This window comes from Cydia pomonella, chromosome 15 (assembly GCF_033807575.1).
Source record: "Cydia pomonella isolate Wapato2018A chromosome 15, ilCydPomo1, whole genome shotgun sequence".
Taxonomy (NCBI): Eukaryota; Metazoa; Arthropoda; class Insecta; order Lepidoptera; family Tortricidae; genus Cydia; species Cydia pomonella.
Window position 1 is genome coordinate 6,195,222 of NC_084717.1, and position 25,254 is coordinate 6,220,475.

Sequence of the window (25,254 nt, forward strand, 5' to 3'; positions counted from 1 at the left end):
AAAGCGACTGATAAATATAAATCGTAAACATAAGTTCCGAAAAATTCGTTGGAACGAGCCGGAGTCGGGGGCCGGGGAACCCGCGACCTCCGGATTGAAAGTCGCACACTCTTATCGCTAGGCTACCTACCTACTAACCGAAATACTCACTTAATATTTATGTAATTTTTCGTCAAGTAACCCTGACGACGAATTTTAGGATATACGGTGGAATCGCGCTTATACAAAACATGCAACCTTATCTATCCACCAAATTTTATTAAAATCCGACGAAAAAAATATCGACAAGGAAACAAAAATCGGCCCTCCTGATTTAATCCCGAACGGTCGTTGTACCACGGCCCACCTTCGACTCATTCAAGTTCAATCATCCACTAAGCCGCTAAATCTCCGCCTAATCGTCGTGAACGATTAGGATTCACTTGTTTCTATTTTTCCCCTTAAACCCATTATCTTGTAAGTGGATGAAGCTAAGCCGTCCGGGTCCGGGGTGCCGGATCAATTAACGGTGACAATCAGACGTTCCGGACTCGTTGCGATATTAGTTTGATTGGAGAGGGCTTGAGAGGATTAATTTGACAATTGAATCTTACGATGGCAGTCTTAGGTGTTTAACGGAGAAATTCATCCAGTATTTCGGTTTATGCGAATACAAGTTTGATACCTAATTAAGAATACATATCAAGGTTATTTTTGGTTTTGTCTGAAATTTTTCTTCCATTTATAAACGTATTTTGCCATAGAACTACTTACTACATTCAAATAATAGTGACATCTGAACCCCTAGTGTAAATTTATTCGATAGCGTAACGTGACATACGCGTTTGCGTTAAGTCTCATTTTGTATGGGATTTTGAAACAGCGCGCCAAGCGGGACGTTTTGGAAACTCTAAATCCCATACGAAATGAGACTTAACGCAAACGCGTTCGTCACGTTTGGCTATCGAATAAATTTACACTAAGGGTACTGAACGAAGATGAGATAAGATTTTATGTGTATTTAAGTATTTATATATCATATTTATCGTTGTCTGAGTACCCACAACACAAACTTTCTTGAGCTTACTGTGGGGATTAGTCATTTTTTGTAATAATGTCCAATATTTATTTATTATCTTCGGGTTCAATTTGGAAAATAGTTGGAGGCTTACCGATTCCGTTTTACGGTACGTTTTTAGTGGCTACGTATTTTTCTGTTCATGAAATAGTACAAAGATTTGCAGTACTGCTCTGTGTTGATTATTGATAGCTGGATATAATAATGATATGAGTAAACTTAACACTAATTTCAAAGAAATAAAATTTTTTTTTTTAAAGAATTAAGAATGTCCTCTCAATCTTTTTTTTTTTGTTGTTTAAACGGAATTTTGTGTATGTTCTACTTAGCTTTTTGTAAGTATTAGGAAAAAGGCTAAATATAAAACTATTTCCTAAGTTTAAATATCTAGTCACAGTAGGAGTATGAAGTTAGTAGTCTCGACTGTATCTATTTCCATATCAACTCTTTACAATCCTGTACCAAACTAACTGTTTCTGTATATCCCAATGGTTGACTGGTAGAGAATGCCTCAAGGCGTTAAGTCCGCCATATGTACTTTTTTTTGTAAATTTGTGCAATAGAGTTAAAATAAATAAATAGTCCAATAACGTTCGGGAAAACCGGCTCCTCTTTGTGGATATTACGAAAGTTAATGATTGAGCTAAATTTTTCCAAGACTTTCACAATAACGTCCATAACACACATTTTATTAAGTATATGGTTTTAACATGCTGATATGGTTAAAGTACTAAGAATTAGGCTTTAAAATCCATTTATATTATTATGTCCATAGGAAAGTCGCATAACCTTAATCACACCAAAATAGATTTTGACCCAAATGACAATCTGCAGGCTATTTTATTTATTTATCTATTACATAGGTGAGGACAACATTACGGCCTGCTTTTCCTCGTAACATGCTTAACCAGCAATCATAGAAAGCCTAGCTAAGCTGTGATCACACACGTCTAGCGACATAATGCCGTAATCTTATCAGCCAGATTGGTCCGCAGAGGTAATTGTTCGGTTTCCGCTTCCTTAACCCTTGCGTATTCTATGATTCATTGTGTGTTTTGGAGAATGAATGGTATATTTACTTTAGGTAAATCAATGGCTAATAAATATAAATATGCGCAATACTTAAAAGTTAACACAATATAAATGTATTTTTTTTAAATAACATGCAGCTACCGATACCTAGAGTCTACTAACGACGCCGAGCATCCAATGTATAGTTATCATGGTATGTTCTAATACTTGTAATTTATTAATTTCTCAATGCTAATATTATGTCACTCCTTTTAACATGGCTTGATTGTAAGTGGTAATCTAAGGAATAAATGTAATAAATAAAAATAAACATATCTTTTTATTCAAAACTACGTAAACTGTTTTTATTAGACTATAAAAATAAATTATGCTAAAGGTTTGGACACGAACGTTACTATTTTCATTATTTGTCGAAGTTCTTGATAAATCCGTCAAATGTGGGTACTATTTATGTATTCGATTTTGAGCACATTATAGAAAATCGATAAGTATAAATCAAAAGCTTCCTACTCATAAAAACCCTAATTCCTACCACATATTCTCAATGTGCAGCACAGCAACGTATAGGTAGGTACCGCACCATCCTAACGCTGTTCCAGCTGTATACAGTCGGCGGTATTAATTTGCAGCGGATCGCGTAATTAACGGATTTAATTAGAAATTAACTGTTTGGAGTGCAGGGCTGGCGCGCGGGTTTGTGGCAGAGATTATGTTTCAATAAGATTAGCGCTTAGTTTATATTAATTAAAAATATTTGCTTGATAAATACGAAGGAAGTAAAGTATTTTGTACGAAGATACATCGCGTTTATGTTGAGATTCTTGTATGTATAAACGTACTTGTTTTTTTCTATTGATTGGAAAGTTTTTTTTTTTTAACATACCTGTTGTTAGCAACATTAAGAATTATAAACTTTAGTTCTATATGTATTCAGTGACACTACTGATCTGATTGTAAACAGCTCTCTATCCTTCATTGACCATTGATATGTAACGTGCTTTCTATTGTGCTGTAATAAATTATATATTTTTTCTACTATATTTACATGTTTCATTATACAGTCCATTTCTACCTGTAATAGCTTCTCCACCTAATAGCTCTCCACAAAAAACAGGAAAGGTCGAGATTTTAATAATTTAATTCTGGTTAGGAAAGAAATACAAAAAGACGGTTCAGTATTTTGGATGTTGCCGAATTAATACTCAAGTACTTGTGTAAGTACCTACATTACATAGCGTTCGCTGACTATTATCTAATTTACTCCTCGAGTAGGTATAGTTATTTCGATCGCATCGTGTAGAACAACTTATCTAACAAAAACGATTAGCTTACCAGCAGGATAATCAAAACAGAAAACTACCCAATTAATAAAGACAGTAACTTAAACATATTAAACATAACCCCCACTTAAGATTATTATCCTTCTAACACCCAACATGCATTCACTAAGCCCACTACAAAACGTTACAAATAATCGGAACAGCCCCTAAGCTGTCGCCAGCAACCCTAAGCGGGCTCACCGAATTTGAAAATTTAATTTAGTTGCGTTTTGTTCGGTTAATTGGTTTGTTTTCTATGCCCGCGCGCGCCGCCTGTCGGGAGAACTAACTAACTATAACTTTATTGTGTTTTGAGTTAACTAAGTTTTTGTCTAGCGAGCTGAATGTTTTAACACGAGTAAATTGTTACAATTTATACATAGTACACACAATTTAGCACATGCCTGAATTCTTAAGATCTAAAAACCAAACCGGAAAGTCAATTATTAGGTTACGCTTGGTTATTGGGCCTTTATAAACTAAAGCCTTATGTCGCCTACGCCCCAAATAAGGGTCGACAACTGCGTTTTCCAGGCTGATTAGCTGTTTTGGCAAATGTAGGTACTTGGTGGTCTTCAAGTCATCCAAAATAACACTTTTTACACAATGTTTTTTACAAAGTATGAAAATATGAGTTTATAAACCCCAATAAACATTTATGGTTCTTTGAAATTACTAGAATGGATAATTTCTACTACGGTTGGCTCTTTTTCTTGACTTGTCGACTCCTAATAGCTACAAACTACATATATAAATATAAGGAATAAGTGCATATTGGGGGACAATCTCACACATATTAAACTAAACAAAGCTTGTACTATGAGTAATACGAGTAACAGAAGGCAATACATGCATATTACATACTTATATCTATATAGTACCAAAATACATACTTACATACATAGATAACATCTATAAGGAACAAATACACATAAATTACCGGGACGCGAACCAGAGGCAGTATATATAGGCACGAGAACTGAAAAACTTCTTTCCTTTCTCAGGTGTGGTTCCAGAACCGACGAGCGAAATGGCGTAAGACGGAGAAGTGCTGGGGGCGCTCCACCATCATGGCCGAGTACGGGCTGTACGGGGCCATGGTGCGGCACTCGCTGCCCCTGCCCGAGACCATACTAAAGTCCGCCAAGGAGAACGACACCGTTGCGCCGTGGCTACTCGGTGAGTTTGGTGAGGCAATGTTGTTTTACGAAATGGCGCAAGACGGAGAGGTGCTGGAGGCGTTCCAACATCATATCCGAGAACGGGCTGTGTGGGGTCAGGGTGCGGCACTCGCTGCCCCTGCCCGAGACCATACTAAAGTCCACCAAGGAAAACGACACCGTCGCGCCGTGGCTACTCGGTATGTTTGGTGAAGCAATGTTGTTTTACGAAATGGTACAAGACGGAGAGGTGCTGGAGGCGTTCCAACATCATATCCGAGAACGGGCTGTGCGGGGTCAGGGTGCGGCACTCGCTGCCCCTGCCCGAGACCATACTGAAGTCCGCCAAGGAGAACGACACCGTCGCACCATGGCTACTTGGTATGTTTGGCAAGGCTATCTTGTTTTACGAAATGGCGCAAGACAGAGAAGTGGTGGAGGCGTTTCAACATCATGGCCGAGTACGGGCTGTACGAGGCCATGGTGCGGCACTCACTGCCCCTGCCCGTGACCATATTGAAGTCCGCCAAGGAGAACGACACCGTCGCACCGTGGCTACTCGGTGAGTTTGTTGAGGCCATTGTTTTCCGGGGGCGAGTGGCAAGGCGTTCAAATAATAGAGGCCTGCCTGATGTTATGAATTCATTAAATATAGGGCATACTTGACCTACCGAGCTATCCAACTACTTTATATGCACAGGCTACTTTTTTGTGATTATTATTAGTAGGGGCGCATTCAGAAATAAATATTTGTGTTCATCAAATAAATAATAGTACATTACGATACAAGTGCGAAAAATTTGAAACGAGTGTAGATAAATTGAAACACGACCGAAGGGAGTGTTTTAGATCGACACGAGTTGCGAATTGCCAATTCGCACGTGTATTGTACAATGTTTTACAGTACATATAGGTCTTTAAAGTTTCGACATATGTACGGAAAGTGCTCATTCCCGCATGCGTGCGGGAATGTAACACCATATGTACTGTAAATACCTTTACCTGGATTTGGACCTTGGCAGTTTTGAATTCGGGATCACTGACTATTTGATGAAATCATTTATATCGAGAGATAAAGTATTAGATACTTTATCTCTCGATATATTTCGATGCAGGACACTTTAGTTTTATAATTAATATCTACATTCGAATCTAAATTGGCCTCGAAATCTTCATCTACTTAGTCGCCATTGCTATTGCCACTCCCCCTTTTCTATATCTCGAGTTATGAAGAATTTTCATTGGACATGCTATCCACATGGCGAATTACAACGGTAACATTTTACACACTTCTAAAGGTCTCCTACTTACCTTAAGAGGTTGGAAGATTGATAGTGTAATTGCGAGAGGGTATTTTTAAAAGGAGAGGGAGCTTATTTTTGGGACTTAATTTTATCACCGTGATCTGATTTTGTGTTTTTAAATTAAATCAAATGATGATGTTTCGATTAGTATGTTAGATGTACTTACGTATTATGAGATGAGTATCTATTCCAGATAGATAACGACAGAACATTCGGCTTAGGAAACCATCCTGCAATAGGATATATTTGTATAATATATAGTCCGGAGTATCAATAGCAAGCAATGATATCCGTACTCCTTTAGCTAACAGTAAATACCTAAGTAAGTAAATACTATGTATGTGCAACAGGTAAGTTATGTGTTGTGTTTAGTCATAACACTCAAAAGCAATGAAAACAGTGTATTGTGTACGGGATATTTTATCAAACTTTCATTGCATTTGAATGTAGATAAAAGTAATAGTATTATGTTAAAATAAATATAGCCCATTCAACTTAGACTTAGTCATTAAACATATTTGTATGAGCATGCCTACTCTGGCAGCTTCTTCTTAAATCCGAATTCCTAAGTGCGATATACGACCCAGCTCCCAAAATCTTGCTTCATATGATTTTATGGCTACAATAGCTTTTTTGTCACCAATAAGTGAAGTGAGAAAACTCACATTATGCTGCCGGGACGCTCTGACCGTGATAATTATTGTAAGACCCAGCTCCCAAACTCCAGTTTTATATGGGAACCATAAGTTTCTTGTCACTCAGATGTGAAGCGAGAAAACTCACATTGTGCTAGCCGTGACGCTCTGACAATAATGATTATTGTAAGACCCAGCTCCCAAACTCCAGTTTTATATGGGAACCATAAGTTTCTTGTCACTCAGATGTGAAGCGAGAAAACTCACATTGTGCTAGCCGTGACGCTCTGACAATAATGATTATTGTAAGACCCAGCTCCCAAACTCCAGTTTTATATGGGAACCATGTTTCTTGTCACTCAGATGTGAAGCGAGAAAACTCACATTGTGCTAGCCGTGACGCTCTGACAATAATGATTATTGTAAGACCCAGCTCCCAAACTCCAGTTTTATATGGGGACCATAAGTTTCTTGTCACTCAGATGTGAAGCGAGAAAACTCACATTACGCTAGCCGTGACGCTCTGACCGTGATGATTTTGTTCAAGAGTCGAGCGCAGTGTCGGGTGGGGGGCGCCCGTAGCCACTACCCCCTCCCTCCAGACCGCCTGCCGGTGAGTCTAACTCTAACTAAAGGTATCTGCATACACGATTTTCGGATGGGACAGGACGGGGCTAATTTAGAATGCGCGGCGCACTTCTCACTTTGGCAACCCATTTTCCGTCGCCGCACACAAAATTTCCCGTCTTGCCTTCGTCACGTTATGTATGCAGCAACCTTATTGCCACAGATAGCTGACTGAATTGTGCAGATGTTTACATGGTCCAATTAAAAATACACTACCACAAGTGCTCGAAACTTAACTCTAGACAATATTTTAGTAATTAAATTATGATGATTCTTAAACTAACATTAAGTCAGTCAGCTAATTGGAGAGCGACCATTTTGTCTAGCCCTCCCCTGACACTGCTCACGTAGGTAGTTACAATATTTGTAGGAGACAATATTTATTTAGTTTTAAACTATGTACCAAATTACCTGCAGCGTACAATGTGAAAAATCTTCTCTGCAGTCTGTAGTGGCGACCGCGTTTGAGCAAGTATCAAGAACCTTAGAAGAGTTAGGAAAAATATTGATACTGAGATAGGGAAAACCAAGGGTAAGGGTCAACATAAAATATGCGGTATGGTCAGCAGTGAGCGGACTCTGGCTGTTGATAGTTTAAATGATGGTACTAGTCTGACTGATTAGGTACGCAATAAAGTTTAGGACAATTACAAGGTGAAAGCATTATCTTTATGAAATTTTGGGATACTTTTTCAGTTCTATGTGAAAGCCTACCTCGTGAGCCTCTTTCGGGGATACGTATGACGCTTTAGATATGAAAACGTAGTTCTTCTTCAGCAACTTTTACAAGCAATTTTCAGAAGGAGTTCTATTGAGATGAGGATAAAAGTATGCAGATGCAAAAAGTTAAAAGATACTTAAATACTTGCCTACTATTTCTAGCCAAACTCAGAATCAAATAAATATCTGAAAACTAAAATATTAAACTAAAAACATCCCGACTAATTCAATTTATATACCGATCCTACGACCCGTAAAGGCAGAGCGAAGTCGTTATCATATCGAATCAGGCAGACCAGTAAAGTTATAGATAGATATTAGATACCCGTAACTATTATGCGAAAACGGCGATCACACATTTATTATAGGAAGCCCGAGATTAACAGGCGTAACCTAATTATAATTATGGGATTTTTTTATTAAAAAATATCACTTTGAACACTGCCAGATCCGATTCATATCTAATCCAGATCGTATTCATATCCTATAATTAAAATTACAACACGCATATAAGCATAACCCTAGCAATCCTTCCGGGAATACGCTGTTTCCGAAATCCAGGTTGAAGACCTTTGTCTGGAAAATCTATTTCGTAATTCTAGAGTTTGTATTCTCAATTTCTTCTACGACAGTAGCGACGGATGTCCACTATCCAATAAGTTAGAATATATACTTATAGATAGAACATTGTGTCGAGATTACTAGTCTTTCTATTCATACGTCTCTTCCTAGAGCCAACTAGGCGTCGCCACAATCTCGCCAAAACAATAACACCCGTAAATCATGACAACACAAAGGAAGTATAATTTTTAATCCCAACAAGTCTTGCTCATTTTTCACCCAACCAACAAACAGACAAAGAGAAACACACCCTACCACCCGATACTTAGGATTCTTTTTGTAACACCTCCTTTACTTCCTCCTTTTGGTAACGTGAAGTAGGCTCTATGTTGGTCTACTTAAGGTGTATAATAGTCTGGGAAGGCTTATAAGGAGCTCTCTATTCAGGAAGGCACGGCTTAGAACAATTATAGCGTAATCATGTTTTGTCACAATTAGGAATTATGAGACGGAGTTAGGTTTTTGTGACTTGGGTTGTTTGAGGTAGCTTGCTAATTTTAACAGACTAAGAAAACTTTTTAGAGGCAATTTTAGTAAAGAAGTTTGACTAAAATCTGCAGTGCTACTCGCCGTAGCTAACGCAAAGATTCTAGTTTTTATGGTTAATTTTTACATGTTTTTCACGAAAAAATTCACACAGAAACTAGACGCAACTTAGTTTATTGATTTAATTTAAATTTAGTAAATACATTTTTTTTTGTATTCCGTAGTAACATTTTTTATTTCGTAATCTGAAAATCCCGTAACCAGATACCCTATATCATTCCAACATTAATATTATGTATTTTGAGAGTCTTATAAAGAGCGTTAAATGTAATTTTACGCTTACGCTTAATACTTATGTGTATTATTTACAATACTAGTTGTAGGTAGAAAAACTGTAAATCTAATCAAGAATCGAAACATGATCCCATCAAATTAAAAATTAAAAGTAATAAACTACAACCATAAACTAGTAAAACTAAAAAAAGAGACTAATCAAATCAGACCATCAAAACGCGACTCCATCAACGGAGTGCCCCCCGCGGGGCGGGGCGCCGCGGCGGGGGAGGGGGAATGCAAGATGGCGGCGCATTGTCTAAGGCTTGATTAAGGCAGATTTAAACCACCGCTTACATATTAATTATATACTTAGCATTAAGGCTATGTCGTCTGTTTTGTGTTTGAGTTTTTTAATGAGGGGCTTTATTTACTGTTATGTGTTTCTTTCGAACGGTGAAGGGGCCTGTTGGAATGTTGTAATGTTTTTATATGCTTAATTATGTGTTTTTCTTTTTGCTGTCAATATTGCTTCTATAATAAAAAGCAATATGATAGTAACATTTAAAATTGTGATATTTAGGTAAAATTACTTACATAAACTTATTATTTAAATATAAATCAATTTCTTATTATTGAATAATAATATAAATAAAATACTTTAGTAATTTCTTATAAATTAATAACGATTTTAGAATATTGCCTATTTAGTAACATTAACATCTTTATTAAGTATATTGAACATTTTAATCAGACACCTACCTAATTCTAGGTAATTATACATATTTATTATATGTTATTGAAGTTGTTTATAAAGAAATATACCTGAATAATTAATTTAGTTAAAAAAAAACAATATTCTGAAAAAAACATTTTTATTAAAAAAATGGATAAAGTTTACGTGTTAATTAATTTATTTAATCAATATTTCTTTTTACGGGGCCTTGATTTCATTAATTTAAAATATGTATTATACTAAATAAGAATATTTTTGGAATGTTTTTAATAGCGAACCTGACAGTCGTGCTATTTTTTTAAATATTTCACGTTTTGAAATTTAAGACATACTTAATTATACATTAATGAGTGTTAATATTATGAATAGTCAACCTTGTACAATCATTTTACGCAGGAAATTAAAAACAAACTTAGCATGTCAAACTGTACTCGGTTTCAAACAATAAAAGTTTCCGATGTGTTGGATCTACGCTTCGTAATAATCACACGTTCAACTCCAAACTTATATTAATACGTTATTAAACAAAAAATATTAAAATAAAAAGACAATTACAACCATTCACGCTCCATTACCTGTGGACTAGTGCCGCGGCGCGGCGCCGCTCGCCTAATGGAATCTAATGCACCGCTTTCCTGATTGCACAATTGCGATTACCCTCTCACTTTGTGCATCCCTTTCATCTGACAAATGACACCAGCATCGGCAATCTAACGCGCAATCAGCAAACCGAAAGCCATTGAATTTGCCACTTTAACTTCAAAACCATAAGCGCTAAAAGGTTTTTAAGCAGCCGCAACTCCAACGTGGCTAAAATCTGGATAATGGACAAAAGGTAATTCTTTTATGGAATTCGCGAGCTCTTGCTTTGATTTTGCATCTCGACATATGAAATTGATAATAATTACAGTCAAAGAATCGACTGAGTGCAGCATCTCGCTAGGTTGCAAAGTGCTACTCTAAACTTGGCTAAATGTGACGATTATTTGTAAGTACTCCTTTTGCCGGTAGAACAAAGAATTATCATTAACAAACGCAATCAAGAGAAAATGTGTCGTAAAAGTCATATTTGGATACCGATAAGTGATTCACATGTAAACGAATAGATATCTAATTAATCTAATAACCTATGAATAATTTATCCCGGAGCTATGTTAGCAGAAATAACAGTTCCCCATCTTCTCCAAAAGCACGCAATGTTCCTGTGGTTTTCCTAAGCGTTTGTAGTCTGAGGTTCTTCAAAAAAGGAGTGTACAGATTTTAAAAAGGTCGATTTTTATAGGTGACTGCTTATCATCAGGCTATATATGTTTGCCATCGTAGTGAAATAAAAAAAATGAACTTCTGGTTGTAACGATTCAGGGAATTCTAGTTAAAATCACATAACTCTCGAAATCGGTTCTTATAAGCCGGAATATCTTAGTAGCCATACCTTTTATTACGCAGAAATTGAAACTACATACAGTAAATTTAATTCTAAGAGCCTTTTAACCTCTTTTTCTATGTGATTTATGACCACCGCATCCACACACACATATAAAAAGGTTAAAAGACACAATTCGTCTTCTGCGATACCACCACTTACTGCTCAATATATTTCTAATTCGTGTGGAAACTAGAATTAAATACCGACGATAAATTCCTTAAACTAATTGATCACAACTACATCCGGGAGCGTAAATCAAGAGGATTTATACCCGGGAATGCCCGGTCCCGGGACTAATGGAGAAAGTTGTAGTGCTAATGGGCGGGCAAATCAGGCCATTATTGAGCGAGATCGTATGGTAATGACCAGTTAACGGGCGAGTTGAGTGATTGGGGTTTCGGAGGGTTAATTGCTTGAGATAGGAAATTATGGACGTTTTCAGTTACTTCTTTGGCATGTCAGGGGTAGTACATTACCTACATCCCTTTTGGCTTACGGTGGCTAAAGATAATTCTTTTCGAAGTCCGGGTATTTAGGGAAATTTTCATGATACAACGAAACTGTGCGGTCCGATCCGCAGTGAACATGAATAATCTATGGTCAAAACTTCTCGACGGACAAACGGAGACAGAGAAAGAGTTGATCTATCTGAACTATTAATCTGAAGTTACAATAAATTCGTAAATTTATGAGGATTTGTACCCCACAGACAAACTCTGCAACAGTTTTGTGGGACAATGTTATACTTAAGTAAAGGTTTTAATAATGTGCTTAGCAAATAAATAATTAAAAATAAATAAATACTGAATAGAATCAGGCGTTACTTGCGGAAATCCAAACTAATTAAAACAAAAAATAATACTTTGCTAATCCGCGAAAAAAATAACGTGCTAGTCCATCAGTGCTAACCCGTTATACTTACTTGGGTATTTTTACATGCAATTAATGTTCCCGCCCTCCCACCGCGAAAATAAATACGCAAACAAATATAACAACCCACCACCAAAAGTACAAAACTCGACACGTGTTTCGCCTCTCTACGAGGCATCCTCAGGAGATGCTGGTGATGTTGACAGTCTGACGCCCGACAACTGAAAAGTTCAAAAAAAGTGAAATGAATTGAGTACAGTATGCTCCTATTTATTGATTTATTTGAATTAATTTAGCTTAAAATAGTACATTACGATACAAGTGCGAAAAATAGGAAATTCGAAACGAGTGGCGATAAATTAAAACACGACCGAAGGGAGTGTTTTAAATCGACACGAGTTGCGAATTACCTATTCGCACATGTATCGTACAACGTTTTACAGTACATATGGCCCTTTAAATGTTCGACACAGTAACGTAATATGCTACTTCTCGCACTAGTGCTATAAAGTAGCCCCATATGTACTGTAAATATATTTTTGAAATATTTATCTAATCAAATGATTTACCATATTAGAACATTCCTGAGAATGAACTCTACTCGGGATCTCGGTCAATGTCCAGAGAGTAGAGACACGTTGTATAAAAATACACGCATTATAAAAATACTGAAATAAAAAAGATGTGGAAAGAACTTGAAGAATGTCAAAAGTAGGTCTTGATCTTCTTACACATTACATATACATTGTAACAGGCACTTTCTCCGTAAAACATCGCTACATTTGTCATTCCGAACAGGCAATTCTCTGCTCTAAATATTCATAATTCACGCCCGCCGCTATATACCACTTATAAATCATAGTACTGCCGCACTATAAAGTACATATGCAGTAAATAACACCCTGATTAGGTATGCAGGAGGCGCGCGCACTAAAAATCTCGTAAAAATACTGAGCTGAGATATTAAACCGGGAAGATGTCGCCCCGAGGCCCCCGCGTACGCAGACTGATGAGAATTTTAAATTTTGTTGGTTTTTCAGTACACGATGTGTTTGTGAATGCTGAAATGTATGAAGTGGTGACAAATGAAGATGATGTATTCACTACTCCTGTATAGGTTTACCACTTAACTCTGGGCCCATTTCTCGAATGGTATTAGACTAATTTTAATAGTGCGCGAACTGTCAAATCGTATGGGTTACCGTTTGAGAAATGGGCCCCATGTGGTTGATAAAGCAGTTGCGGTTGGTTTTCTTATAGGAAATAGCTTAGGGACCTTTGGGACTAAATCCAGTTCGAGCAGGTATTTAATTTTTACTTAACATGATACAAATCACTCGCAGGTCAATCTTCGAGCAGTCCATAATTAATTCTTCTTAATTTTTCAAGATTTCGTTACGTCTACATATCTTTATACTAAAGGAAATAGTCACTGCTTCGAGCAAGACTCCAATTTGCGACCTTTGTGGGCCGATGTTCCTTTAATATAAAGATTCATAATAACTTCTTACCAAACCCTAAAGTTGCGTTATTGTGAAACTTCATCGTGACTTACAATTAGTAAACTGTTCGTGCTTTGGCAATTTGTGTGTTTTTTTTCTTCTTCAATATTCATGTGCAAAGACGTCGTAATGATCATGTCTTTAGTTTCTCCACCTGTGTACATACACAATAACATACATACATACACAATTACGTACATAGCCCCTCATAGTTTTCATTTGCTTCTAATTTTTTCACTCTCATTCCAGTCATTCCCCCGTCTTGTTATATATGTATATATGTATAGGTTACATAACAGTGAAGTCTTTGGGACAAAGTCTGCAAGGCAATCACTAGATCATAACGAAGTTCTTACGAAAGCGATTATAATATGATTTTCCAACCCAAAGAAGAAAGTTTTTAGTAATATTAGTACCTACATTTGATGGTCGTATAGGTATTTAGAGCAGTTATCCCTTAATCTCTCTAGCTCTACTGTTTGAAATGGATATTGGTAACGTTAGTATTAGTATCAGCTTGCTTTCAACCCGAATTTCCCGATATGTCTGACCTCTAATGAACTCCATCGATTCGGACAAGACTAGTTCGTACATTTATTACATGATTATGATTTTTATTTCAAGCATTTTTTTGTTACTAACGTTGATAAAATCTCGAGTTTTTTAAATCTAAATTTTTAAAACTTCACTTGTTTTTAAGCGACTCTGCGATTAAAAGACTTCAGACTTTCAAAACAAGAGTCGAGTCCTTTATTGAGTCTTTTAAGCGCAACTTAAAAGTACGCGAGGCTTCGGATAGACTTCGTAAAAAAAAAAACTTTTGAATTTTAAAGCAGAGACTCGCATATTCGTGAATGGGTAATAGTTAAAAACTAAGAAAAGAAACAAGGAGTCAAGGGGTCTAAATTCGTGGATGAAAGAATGACATAGCAAATATAAAATGAATGAAACGCCGACGTCTCTCTGCAGATCTGATGTAATGTTGCTTCTGAAGTATATTCTACTTAGGGTATTTCTATAGTGAAGATATTTGGAGCAATAACGATATTAAGTAATAAAAACTAATTTATTAAAGAGTTTCACCTACAATGTGTTAATCTTACGCTTTTAGTACAACCTTACGTACCTTTTAGCTTTTAGTAATATCTCGAATATCTTTTATAACCACCGGCTGTGAGAGGTATTATTTTACCCGAAATCTCGGAGCACTTTTCAGGGCTATTATTAACTTTTACCCGCTCAGAGATCTATAAAAAGTCTATCACTCATTCTATTTTGAGTAAAGGCTGACCAGTAATATATGATCACGCGCCATATTGGGGAATTTCTTCGGAACTAAATTTTTCATACTAAACGGAACTGTCACCCTATACATAAGAATAACAGCGCCCTCTTGACAATAATCATATATTTCTGGTCGGGCTTTACATATAGGTATTTATTTTGACAAATCTAAATTTCGTATGTTTTGGAGAGTTCTGTTATGATCTGTGGGTCAAATTATCTATGGTTTATATTATTTAATTGCTTTAATGTAATTATGTGTATCAAATACTATAAACGGCGATGATAAATGTTTAATAAATACTACATCGAAGTTATTGGACATCGTGTATCATATAACCTCTATGAGTGCAGTAAGGCTTACATAATATATAACAAGGCTTGCATAATACTAGACTTAGGTTACTAGTCAACTTTTCTTTTTTTGTAATAAAAAAAACGAATTTAAACCGTCTTGAGACATACTAATATTAGGCTAATTTTACGGCTCAGCTCACGTCTTCTAGTTACTCGCGCGACATATTTTGGAGAGCCTAGGTCTCCTTTTTCAACTAGCGACTAGCGTTCAAGACGGCCGCGCTTCGCGTAGTATTGCGCGCCGCGTCGCACGCTGCGTGGACGCTGAGAGAACCGGTTGGGGGAGGAAAAGAGGGGAAAAGGAGACCTAGGCTCTAGTGACTAAACACGTGAATTAAGCCGTAAAACTTGCTTAATAAAAAAAAGTGATGATCTTTGGAACATTTGTAACGCTATTCTTTTACCGCTTCAGAAAATGCAATGAAACCGATTATTGCTCTAACTATTTTCTACCCGCGATTTCATCTACATGGGTTTGGGATGATGATGATAACTAATAAAAAAGCGGCCAAGTGCGAGTCGGACTCGCCCATGAAGGGTTCCGTACCATTTATGACTTATTAAAAAAAACTACTTACTAGATCTGGTTCAAACCAATTTTCGGTGGAAGTTTGCATAGTAATATATCATATATTTTTTTTAGATTTTTCATTCTGTTATTTTAGAAGTTACAGGGGGGGGGACCCATTTTCAGTTTAGAAAAAAATGATATTAGAAACCTAAATATCATTTTTGAAGACCTATCCCTAGATACCCCACACGTATGGGTTTGATGAAAAAATATTTTTTGAGTTTCAGTTCTAAGTATGGGGAACCCCCAACATTTATTGTTTTTTTTTCTATTTTTGTGTAAACATCATAATGCGGTTCATAGAATACATCTACTTACCAAGTTTGAACAGTATAGCTTTTATAGTTTCGGAAAAAAGTGGCTGTGACAGAATCGGACAGACAGACGGACATGACGAATCTATAAGGGTTCCGCTTTTTGCCATTTGGCTACGGAACCCTAAAAAGGCCCTTTATTCTTCCTCGGGCCTCAAACTATCCCCATACCAAATTTCATCTAAAGCGGTTCAGCGGTTTAAGCGTGAAGAAGTAAGAGACAGAGTTACTATTGCATAAGAAGGGATGGTTAACATATAATGGAGTGATGTAAAACTACTGTTTTGCGAAGTGCTACGAAGACTTCAAAGGAATGCTCCATATTTTCAATGCTACAAAAAAACGTCAAAAGAATCTAGGTTTCTTGTATCTCCCAACATTAAAATATTTCTATGATGAACTGCTCAGCTGCATATTATCCCTTAAGACTGATCCAGCAGTTTGACGGCGAGTCACGTCGGGCACGCGTCGTGTCGGCGGGGCGCCAGTGCATGTAGGACAGGACACAAGTCTGAGATGCATGCAGTAGCTTACAGATAGGACTAGCTTCTGACTGCGACGTCGTCTGCGGATGAGAATAATAATTTCCATTGGTATGGTCAAATTTATCTTATGCCATTCCCCGGGAGCCAATGCCAAAATTCTAGCCAGCGGTTTAATTTATTTCTATTACCGTTTCATTTACACACAATATTATATATATTTCCGTAAAAAATATACGCATATGTATTTTACGTAATAGTCTGTAAGATAAACGCGATGATCTTCCCCTGGGCCCAAAGTCGACGGTATCCTTTGTATCACGCAATAAGCACATATTAAAAATACCTAATAGTTATTTACGATACAAGTGCGAAAAATAGGAAATTCGTAACGAGTGGCGAATTACCTATTCGCACATGTATCGTACAACGTTTTACAGTACATATGACCCTTTTTTCGACATAGTTACATAGTGTGCTAATTTACGCACTAGTGCGGAAAAGTAGCACCATAATGTACTGTAAACATGTTAGGTACATATATTTTCTATGCTTATACATTTTATAAACTTTTAAATGTCATCCAATTTACATAGGTATGTATGCAAAATTTCAGCTCAATCGGGAAATGGGTCAAATTTAGCTTCCAAGATTTTACCCACATTAACCAATTATCATACATACATACAGGACAAGTTAAATAAAGCTTGTAAAAATTGGATAACAATGTTTTCATTGTATTCATCTTTAGCCGAACTGACACCCGCTCCAGTCGCATCGCCTAAAGCTCAACCAGGCTCTACTAAAAGTACTAAAGCAATGCGATTACCATCCACATCGCGTCGCAAAGTGCATTTACGATCTGAATAATGAATGATCCCCTTTATTATCCCGCTTATCCGACATTGTGGGACGATGTAGTCAGCGAGTTACGGTTCTTGAAGAACTACATACTATGCACATGTTCGCTAAAGCTGATATTAGGTTTAGGGATTTAATGATATAGTTTCGTATCGTATCTGAGCAGAACTACTCGCAAATTGTTACTACTACATCTACCCCTTTTTTTTTAGATAGGAAGTTTTATAACCTCACAAGTAGTGCTAACTTTTTTCCTCCAAAATTAAATCTGAGTAAACTATGCACTGAATTATAGAGTCATTTATTTTCATATTATAGGAACGCAATATTAGATATCATAGAAAATTTAGCATTTCAGAAGAAAAAGTGAATTACCACTACTTTTGAGGTTAAATAAATTCTAATGCGCCACTAACTGGTCTGTTTCTTCAACCGCTCCGATTTCAGATATTGAAATAGATGAAATTTGGTATGAAAACTTCGTTGTAAGTTCCGGGGAAGGACAAAGAATACTCTTTCTCGCGGAAGTCATCATTCGACACAGAAAAAGTCGCGGGTAGAAGCTAGTGAAATTATAAATTAAAGAAAACAGACAAACAGAGGTACTTTTCTAATTATAAAATCTGTATCTTAATAATGCGAGCTAACTTAGAGAACCGACAATCTTTGGTCGAGATTGCAAGAAACATTTGACAGAGGAAGATCATTGAGGCTTTTCCAAATCGTCTACTTATCGGTGGTAATGATAATGAAAATTTTAAAATATTTTCCGATTGTTGAGATTGTTGTCTCTGTATTTTTCGCTTTTTCCCAATTGAATCATATCAGACGGGAACACATATTCGCAGTCTACGCATCTACAGAAACTCGTGCTGTTTACGATCCTGGTACTGAATAAAGAATGATTGTGCGTTTTAATATCCAAGCTGCCCGGGAAAGTGAATGTCATTTCACCGAATGAGTCAGTGTTTTGGAGGGATCCTTAACAGTAAAGTACATATCTTTTATATTTATTGTTGTCGCAAGCCCACAAGATGGCGGGCATGGCAGGTATCGAGCGAGTTGTTACCTCAACCACAAATTTAAATCAAAACTATAAAATTCGCTAATTGACCACGATAGAGAACGGGTACTCTCTTTGATGGGTTTGGATTCGCTAAGATTTGTCTATAACATTTAGCCAGGTCTTCTTAAACATTCATTTGCCTGATGACTCAAACAGCGTCTATTTTAGTGATATAACGCCTTTCGTGGCTATACAGGTCGATCCTGGGGGCCTACCGCGAAAACCGAAATTCGCAAATTGCCTTTCTCTTTTACTCTTAGTAAGACTTAATTAGAGTGACAGAGAAAAATACCCGCAATTGGCGTAGGTACTTCGATTTTCGCGGTTATCGCCCTGGACCGGCTCCGACGTCCTTAGCATTACATATTTGATACTTGGGAAAAATTTGTGTACCTACGTAAAAACATTTTTTACTTATAAATATCACCAAGCCCAAGGAAGTAAAGAATCAGTACCCCTAGTGTAAATTTATTCGATGGCGTAACGTATCGTACGCGTTTGCGTTCAGTCTCATTTTGTATAGGATTTTGAGTTTCCAAAACATTCCGCTTGGCGTGCTGTTGTACCATTCCATCAAATCCCATACAAAATCCAATCCAATAAACACAGATATGAAATGTTTACGTTTCTTGAGATCCCGGTAATAAGTTAAGCACTATAGTGCCTAAAGATTAATCTTCTTTTAGATCAAGCATGAAAATGAAAACTATCACCAAAAAAGTGTTCCTTTCAAAAACTAAAGTACCAACGGTGATGTCGGTGATGAACGTACAAACAAGTCGTTTATAGTAAAATACTGCTGTTTATTTACCATTATTTGTAGTTACCATTTAAATATGAGAATTTACCGAGACAGCAGCACGAGCTACGATTTCATTTTGCCGTAAGTAATTTAATTTGGCTCCCGCGGTTGTGGCAAATCAAGTTACTTAACTTTTTATGACCATTTACGATGCTGAGGGTAAGAATATCCGTCCTGAGAATGTTTTAATATCGTTTTGTGAGGGAATAAAGATAAAATGTTTGTTATAACTTTAGGGTTGCTTTGAGTGCGCTGCTAAAGCTACCTAAAACGTTCTTATTGAAGTATTCAAATTCTGTGCCATGTAATCGGTATTTTTCTTTGGGCGCCAGTTTCTATCTTAGTGTATTAATTATTAGGTAGGCATCTTCCACTTTCAACTCAGTAAACATTTATAAGCCAATTCGTTGTTCTTCTGCCACTTCTGCATGGCAATAAATTTTAGATCCAATGCCAAAATGTTCATCATTAACTCGAATTCAAATATTTTCAAAGCTATTTAACTTTATCGTCTAATTTTCTTCTTTCTCATCTCCGTGAATCATATACATAAGATCGTTGTTTTCACAATTGCTCTTTAATCCGTTATAAATCAGATTTGCTATCACCCGGATAAGCACTTGTATGGATTTCTCGGCAGGCATATTCGATATTAGTGCCTTCCTCCGTGAAATAGTGGGCCGATACTTGTTCGTCGTACCTAGAATATTATTTCATCAGATTTCGATAAAGTTTGATGGATAGATCGTTTTCTATTCTGTACAATATAAACGCAATTTCACCGTATGTCCTGAAACATTTTCCACTGAGATACGTAAAAAATACGTCCCTTTTTGGGGATATTTTGTGATTTCTGTTCTCTAGAATGAAAGGCTCTTCATACTCCAAATTGACTCGGTCAATAAAATAAAAACCGGCCCAAATAACGAGTGATGTTTGTTTCAGGCATGCACCGAAAATCGCTGGAGGCGGCCCATCACCTGAAGGAGTCAGGGTCGGAGCGCGAAGGCTCGGAGGCCGAAGGTGATCGCGCGCACTCCGCCTCGCCGCATGAACATCATGACAACCATGATGCGCAGGTAACCATAATGGGCAACCACTGTTAACTGATTGCGATGTCTACGACACTTGTCCCGATCTTGTGAGGTGTGCAAACGACGTCGGGAATTGCAAAGATGGTGCAAAGCAAATGTGCGTAGATTAGATATCAGCAGATGGTAAATAAATTATGTGAGATTTCATCCAGTAAAATCAAAGGCTACCTACTTTGCATCGTGAATGGGTATCTAAACGAGATTACCTACAGTGTATTCATCCTTATGTGTCATAACATGTACCTAATCAAATGTGACGTTTCAACAATACGATTCCATAGACAATCTAGACATCGTAATGTCAGATGATCTTCGATTATCGATTATGATTATGCGATTATTGATAATAATCTTATTATAAATGATATGTTTCAGTGGTTATTTGGTTGATTTCAATACTTTGTAAGTTTCTTTAAGAATACAATAACATTTTAAGTGATGACATTTATGTAATTCCAGGGAAAAGTGTGATAATGTTGTCGAAAAGTGTTTGTTTACATGATAGGACAAGTAAAGATGAATACACTATACGTTTGAAACGAACACAACTGGTTGTAACAAGGTATATTTATGTACTTACTTATAGTTTTCATTGTTAAACCTTTAGTACGCCTTTACTAACCTAACCCACATCTTCTGCTGCAAACTATACAAGACTTTTACATATATTTTTCTCCCATATAAATGATTTCCTTCTAAACTTCAGGCGCAGAGCTCCCCCGCCAGCAGCACCACCGCCTCCTCCTCAGCTAAGGGCCGCGCGTCACCAGAGGGTACCTCCTACGAGGACCCTGAAGCCTTCAGGAACAACAGCATCGCGTGTCTGCGGGCCAAGGCGCAGGAGCATCAGGCCAGGATCCTCTCCAACAATATCTTGCTGCAGGTAAGATTTTAGGAATTTGAACCTTGCTCAACCACAAATGCTTGTTAGATGTTTATTAGAGCAAAAGACCAATGTCAAATTTAAGTTTCCAAATTACACCTATAGACCTTCAAACTTTTATAAGGTGTGTGTTAACACAATCGAGGACTACATCCTCAGCCAAGGGGCGGGATTCACTAGCCTACGAGCCTCGTACTAAGAGATCCCTTAAGCTTCAATTATTTACTCCTATAGTAATAATCCTATAGGCAAGTAGGTCAATTCTTAAGACAAGTTAGCATACCTCTCGCTTGAACAATTCTATTTTTTAATTTTATGATGCCTAATCATCACGTTTTTGGTTACAGGTCCGAGGCCTAGCGCGGACGCCCAGCACACCTCACGATGACGACGGCCCCGTCGACATCGACGTCGGCACCGAGCCGCCGCCGCTCGACCCCCACGCCCCTCCCTCCCTCTACTGACCTCTACATTCCAACCCCGCGATTGGTCGAACGCGCGCGCTCATCGGTTAAGAACACTCGTGATTAGTGGAATTCGAAAACATCGTTACATTCCAACTCTGTGATTGGTCGACGTGCGCTGATTGGTTGACTACCAAGTTTTGTGATTGGTGGATTTGAAAGACCGTTACGTTCAAACGTATTAAGTGTAATTATGTAAATTATTAAGCGTATTTAACTAAATCCCTATTTTTCGTGCAATACATTTAGTTAAGTATTTATGTGTGTAGCTTGTGTTACTATAGGCGTTGTAAAAAGTCCCAGCACTTAGATATTATTGTATAACGGTATTTAGTTGTAAGTAAGTAATCTTGACCGTTATAGATCAGTTTAACTTGAGGCAAGACTAAAACGGTACTAAATTTATGAAAGTGTTAGTGAATAAGTATTTTCAATGTTGAAGGTTGTCATTAATTTTATCAAAATCTAATTCGGATACAGCCTAATTTTTTACTTGCAAGTAGGTACGCGAAATGTTAAAGTCACTACATGCGTTTTGTAATTTTTACCAACTAAGATAAACCCCTTTACTTACATAAAAAAATACGCAATTAATTGTATGGGATCTAGAAACAGCGCGCCAAGCGGGACGTTTTGGAAACTCAAAATCCGATACAAAATGAGACTTAACGCAAACGCGTCCGTCACGTTAAGAGACTGTCAATACCTAAAGCGCGCACACTATCTATTTGCATCGGAGTAAATGAGATAGCACTGTCGCATGTTATTGGGCCTGGGCAAGGGAAAAATAAGAAAAATATTTAAATAAAAAAAGTGGATTATTAGTGTAATATTTTACTCAACAGCGGTTTAGATATAAATGTTTTGTAATTGTGATTTTAATTGCAGACCCATAAGTCAAAACAATAAAGACATATATAGAACCGTTTAATTGTGATTTTAAGACCAATCTTTGCAATTATTGTCTATCGAGCCGATTTCATTCAATCATGTATCGAGTACAACCACGGTCTTTGAAATATAATTAATATAAGCATATATTTTTCTTACTTGACTAAAACAAATAGTCTTTCTTAAAAAACTGTTTAAGTAACATCAATTTCAAGAACATTGGGTGTTGACAGCCTCTTAAGCTATCGAATAAATTTAGACTAGCAGTACTGATGGTAAAAATCATATGGTGTATGCAGTGACTTGTCCAGTTTTATCTGACACTTTACTTTCTATATAATTAAATGTATATTAATCTTTATTAGGCATGTGATGTCTTCAATTTGGCCCTAAACTGACAATGAAACCAAAAAGTACCTCAAAAGTTGACCGAAATCGAAATGATTAGCAACGAATGTAAACAAATTGTTTTGTGCTTGCCGTATCTTGCCTTAGCTTATTGGATAGAACTACATATTTTGCCTAATTATGTGTAAAGTGACTTTGTTTCTAGAATCGAATGCTACATCGAATACTTTTTATCGCTTTTATGCTATCAATTTTTGGATCAATAGAATGACCGAATGCATCCAACCCAACCATAGCGGCTGGATTTTGCCTTATCCTGACGGTCAGTACTGACGATTTGTCAGTTGGTCTTTCTTATTTAGCATTATTACGACCATTCTTTATTCAACATTCAAAACCCATCTTCGACAAACGATCTTTTTAACGTTTGCGGTAGCCGCCAGTGGATGCGAACGGTGTCTGTGTACTTTTGAGACTTGTATAGGATGGCACGGACTATTCGCACTTGGCTTTTTCAAGTGGCAAGGACGCAGACAGACAATGATAGAAAGTTCGTTTACCTCTATCGCTCTTGGTTGAACACTCAAGCTATAGAGATATAAAGAAATTTTGTTGTTCATGGGAGGCCTTCAGGACCGTACGTCAGGGAAAAAATCCAATTTGCTACGTAAGTAGTAATTACTTTACCTACGTTACCGATTCATTGTAAAAAAAAATGCATCTTTTATGATTTAATCGCAAATAAAGAATGATTTATAGTAATTTGAGACGAATGTATTGTGCTTCATTCTGTATTTAGTAGGTACCTATGTTTTCAAAATTGTTAAGTATTCCTTTACTAAGAAACAGTCACTTGAAACTTGTCATAGTCTGGAAACATGTACCTACCGATGTACTTAATCTGGGACATAATTCCACATTGTTATTTGACAGCTTGTAACATAACAATCTATATATGGCCATCATAAAAAAAATCCAATGACATCAACAATTGAAAATTGGATGCATTTTAAATGGAAAATTTTCATGTCACGATCTGTTCATATAACATGTGGAAATTGACTCCAGTACTTACTACACTAGAGTTGTAATATATTATATTTAAAGCACCCAGTTATGGGCGATCATCGTAATATTAAGATTATTCCGGTGAATAAAACTGTGTAAATCTCTAATTGAAGTATTATTCTACCCAATTATACCTTATCAAACAAACCACATTTTTCTGTAGGTATAATCTGTAAGTAAGTAATTTGAACCAAACAGAATTTGATATATCGTCAGGTGACCAGCAAAACTCACTAATTATCAGCACAAGTTCATAGCCATAATGAGCCATATATGTAACTACGAGGCATAGCAAAACCCATTTTGTCAATTAGGTTTGATATCAGCGCCATCTCTCGAGTATGATTTGAACTTAAAAGTATTTTCATTCACGTTAGAAGATTGCTAGTCCAGCAGCGAAGGGCGAAGAACAGTTTATATCATGTGCAGTAGAGGACGCTATACGCTATTAAAAGTTGTGTTGTCTTTAAAATCAGCTTTAAAATACGTACCGTCAAAGAGAATTTGAAATAGAGGTGTATTGTCGAAGAAAACTTTGGAGCCACGTAAATTTACTGCCATCTTTCGACACATAATTAAAACTTTTAGAACACCATTTCAAATTCTCTTTGATACCGTATAACAAACTTTATTTTTTTAAAGACAATATTTAGAATACAGTGTAGTAATATGTAGTGTAGTGTAGAAGTATGTACCAAAGAGCATAATAATCACTACGTGTATGTACGAGTATGTAGTGTATGTGTATGTAGCAATATAAATTGCCCACTTATAATTTTCGTTGTTACGAAACGCTAAAGTTTAAGGTGAACCTAAATAAATTGAGATCAGACGCTAAGAAAAATGTCTATAAGTACTTAGTACCTTCTTAATTGCTTAGTGTATTTAATATCATATAATGTGTAACATAATGCAAATTAAGCCCGCATAATATCAATAACATGACACACCTATGCACGTACCATCATACAGATAAGTTTTTAATACGGTAAAAATATAGG

General features: G+C 36.7%; 1 protein-coding gene across 2 annotated transcripts in view; it reads left to right on the top strand.

Moving 5' to 3' along the window:
- LOC133525645 (visual system homeobox 2-like) overlaps positions 1–24,360 on the top strand; it is a 139,610-nt gene extending 115,250 nt beyond the window's left edge. For both annotated transcript variants that reach the window (XM_061861971.1, XM_061861972.1), the window contains 4 exons: positions 4,413–4,587; positions 20,451–20,584; positions 21,306–21,482; positions 21,830–24,360. In XM_061861971.1, coding sequence (XP_061717955.1) covers positions 4,413–4,587; positions 20,451–20,584; positions 21,306–21,482; positions 21,830–21,946 — 603 coding nt within the window. In that variant the 3' untranslated portion in view covers positions 21,947–24,360. The remainder of the gene's footprint in view (positions 1–4,412; positions 4,588–20,450; positions 20,585–21,305; positions 21,483–21,829) is intronic.
- The last annotated feature ends 894 nt before the right edge of the window (positions 24,361–25,254 follow it).